The 2,371-nt window shown below is 44.2% G+C and overlaps 2 pseudogenes across 2 annotated transcripts in view; both read right to left on the bottom strand.

Annotated features, from left to right (window-relative positions):
• Nucleotides 1–1,422, bottom strand: part of TEOVI_000757700:pseudogene — a 1,704-nt pseudogene extending 282 nt beyond the window's left edge. Inside the window, exon 1 of the mRNA in view lies at nucleotides 1–1,422. This exon is cut by the window's left edge and continues 282 nt beyond it. Within this exon, the coding sequence occupies nucleotides 1–1,422 (1,422 nt within the window).
• Nucleotides 1,423–1,825: 403 nt separating this feature from the next.
• On the bottom strand, nucleotides 1,826–2,363 carry TEOVI_000757600:pseudogene (annotated as a pseudogene). The gene is given in 2 exon segments: nucleotides 1,826–2,341; nucleotides 2,343–2,363. Coding segments are annotated over 2 exon segments (537 nt in total).
• Between the last annotated feature and the right edge of the window lie 8 nt (nucleotides 2,364–2,371).

Here is a 2,371-nt window from a genome sequence, read left to right as displayed (position 1 = left end):
TTTCTGTTCCTGCTTTAGGTTTGCATTCCTTTCTTTATCGTCATAAACGCAGTCAATAGCTGAACATCCTTCTACTGTTTTGTTTGGTGGATTTTTGCATTTGATTTGCTCCTCTTGCGTTGGTGTCGCCACTTTTTGCTGCCCATCTTTTGTGCCGGCTTGTGTTAATAAATTTCTCATCAAAAGTAGGTTCTCTATCTGACTTTCGACGGCTTCCGCTGATTTGACGATGCCCATCTGGTCGACGCTATCCTGATAAATTTTGTTTAGGTTGCTGGCGGCTTCCAGCACGGTATTTATCCAGGGTATGCCTTTTCCGGCTGCAAGCAACGCGTTTTAGTTTATGCAAATGCCTTTGCCGCCGCCGTTGAGTGGGCTCGCGCCAGTTGCACTGCAATCAACTTTTGTGGTGCTTTCGACGGTGTAAACACCAAGGATGCCGCTTTTGTCGCCACCGTTCGCCGTTGCATCTCCTACTGCAGCTTGACTGACCCAGTTCGCGCCGAAGTTTGCTGTTAGTGCTGTCACCGCTTGAGTAAGTGCCGGACCAGACAACTCTCTGGCGATCTCTCCTTGGCCGGTGCTGCAAGCTGTTGCTAGTTTGTTGAAGGTGGCTAAGGCTGTGTCCTTCGTTGCTGCCGTGCTAGAATAGTCGTCGGTGGCTGTTTGTTGTGTTGAGCAGTACTGGTTATTGGCGTTGTGCCCGTTGACGCATAAGCAAACCATGTCTTGTGCGAGGCAGTGCCCTGCTTTACCGGCGTCGCCATTGGCGTTCTTGCAGTTGGTGTCACGGGTTGCCGAGCTGGTCCAGGAAAATTCGTTTGCCGCTAATGCTGGCGCCTCACCGTCGGCTGTGATAGACGCACTGTTCTTGGTCAAGTAAGCTTGCCCGTACAGCGCTTTTAGCATGAGTTTGCGCGTTTGTGTTCTTAGTTCAGTGTCTTTTAGTGCGATGGCGTCTAACTTGTCCCTCAGACCTGCGGCCTTGCTTGCTAGCGCCGCCACTGGTGGTCGCAGGTGCTCTCTTGTTTCTAAGTCGATAGGTATTCCATATTTCTGAGTGAAGTCTTTGTCTGCCGCCGATGCCGTCATCTTCGGTGCCTGGGAGAACATCACGTCAATTGTGGTCTCGTCGATGTCAGTAAATACATCTTTTACTTCGGCATTTGCTTTTACTGTTTTTCCGTCTTTGTATTTCGCCTTATCACTCAGTACAGCTAGTACGGTGTCTGGCGCCACCGTTAAATTAAGAAGGACGATGTTGGCGTATATCGCTTCCATTTTGGCCGTCGGAGTAATGGAAGCCACCGCTTTGTCGCCGCTGTCTTTTGACTGAGTAGCTGGAATCTTTTGCGTTAGCAGTTTGAGGATTGCACACATATCTCTGTATTCTTTAGCGTTGTCCTGCGGGGCAAACGCAGCGAAGGGCGTTAAGGAAAACAGAAACATAGCATGCGCTATTTTATTTATGCTAGAGAAAGCCATTGCCGCTACAGTAAAAAAATTGAATCAATTATGATCTTATACCAGTGATACGCCCCTAATTCTGCTGTTGCAATCACATGCAACAATTTGTGTAAAATAAAATAATTTACATTTTCTGTCACTTGTACTTTAAAAACAAACTTTTAAAAAGTGAGAGCTCCAGATGGTTCAACAAAAGTTGTCTTTGTCTGCTTCCCTTGACTTTTCTGGCCATGGGCTGTGGGGTTCAACTACGTATACAGTTGTTGTTGCAGCAGGTGGAAATCTAATTTTCGGTTGATTTGGCTGCTTTCTCATATTGTTTTTAACCAGATACTTGAAACCCTTTGTCCGCTGTGTTGCATCTGAAAACTGCCCAGGTTCGGTCCACAATACTGAACTTATTCCGAAGACTATCCTGCTTTGTTTTTGAATTATTGGACCGCGCAAGATAGCGATAATGCATTAGCTCTATGTGGTGAAAAATAATAATGTCCTCTTCTTTCACCATATATTCAAACAAATCTTTTGATGCATGCATCACATAATGACAATCCTGCATATCGATTATTAAAAAGCCCTCAAATTTTAATTTATTTCTTGTGACTTCTCCAATCATTATGTCCTCATTAAGTGCTCTAAAATCGATATATTTTGCGAAATTTCTGAATTTGATTGGTGATTTCACTAATCGTTTCAGAGGTTCATAATCAACAATTTCCTTGACCACATCTCTAGATAGAGTAGACGCATATCCAATGGTGTGCCATGTAATTTCGTCACTGAAATCCTTATAATATCCAACTGCTCTTTCCATATTCAGTTTCTCTCGTGGCAATATTTCTAGATATTTTAGATACAATGGCACTCTCATAAAATATATCATCATCTGCTTTCATTATATAGG

Source organism: Trypanosoma equiperdum (assembly GCF_001457755.1).
Source record: "Trypanosoma equiperdum strain OVI genome assembly, contig: ctg_1405, whole genome shotgun sequence".
Classification (NCBI taxonomy): domain Eukaryota; phylum Euglenozoa; class Kinetoplastea; order Trypanosomatida; family Trypanosomatidae; genus Trypanosoma; species Trypanosoma equiperdum.
Note: the sequence above shows the minus strand (reverse complement) of the source record. Positions and strands in the feature narration are given on the sequence as shown.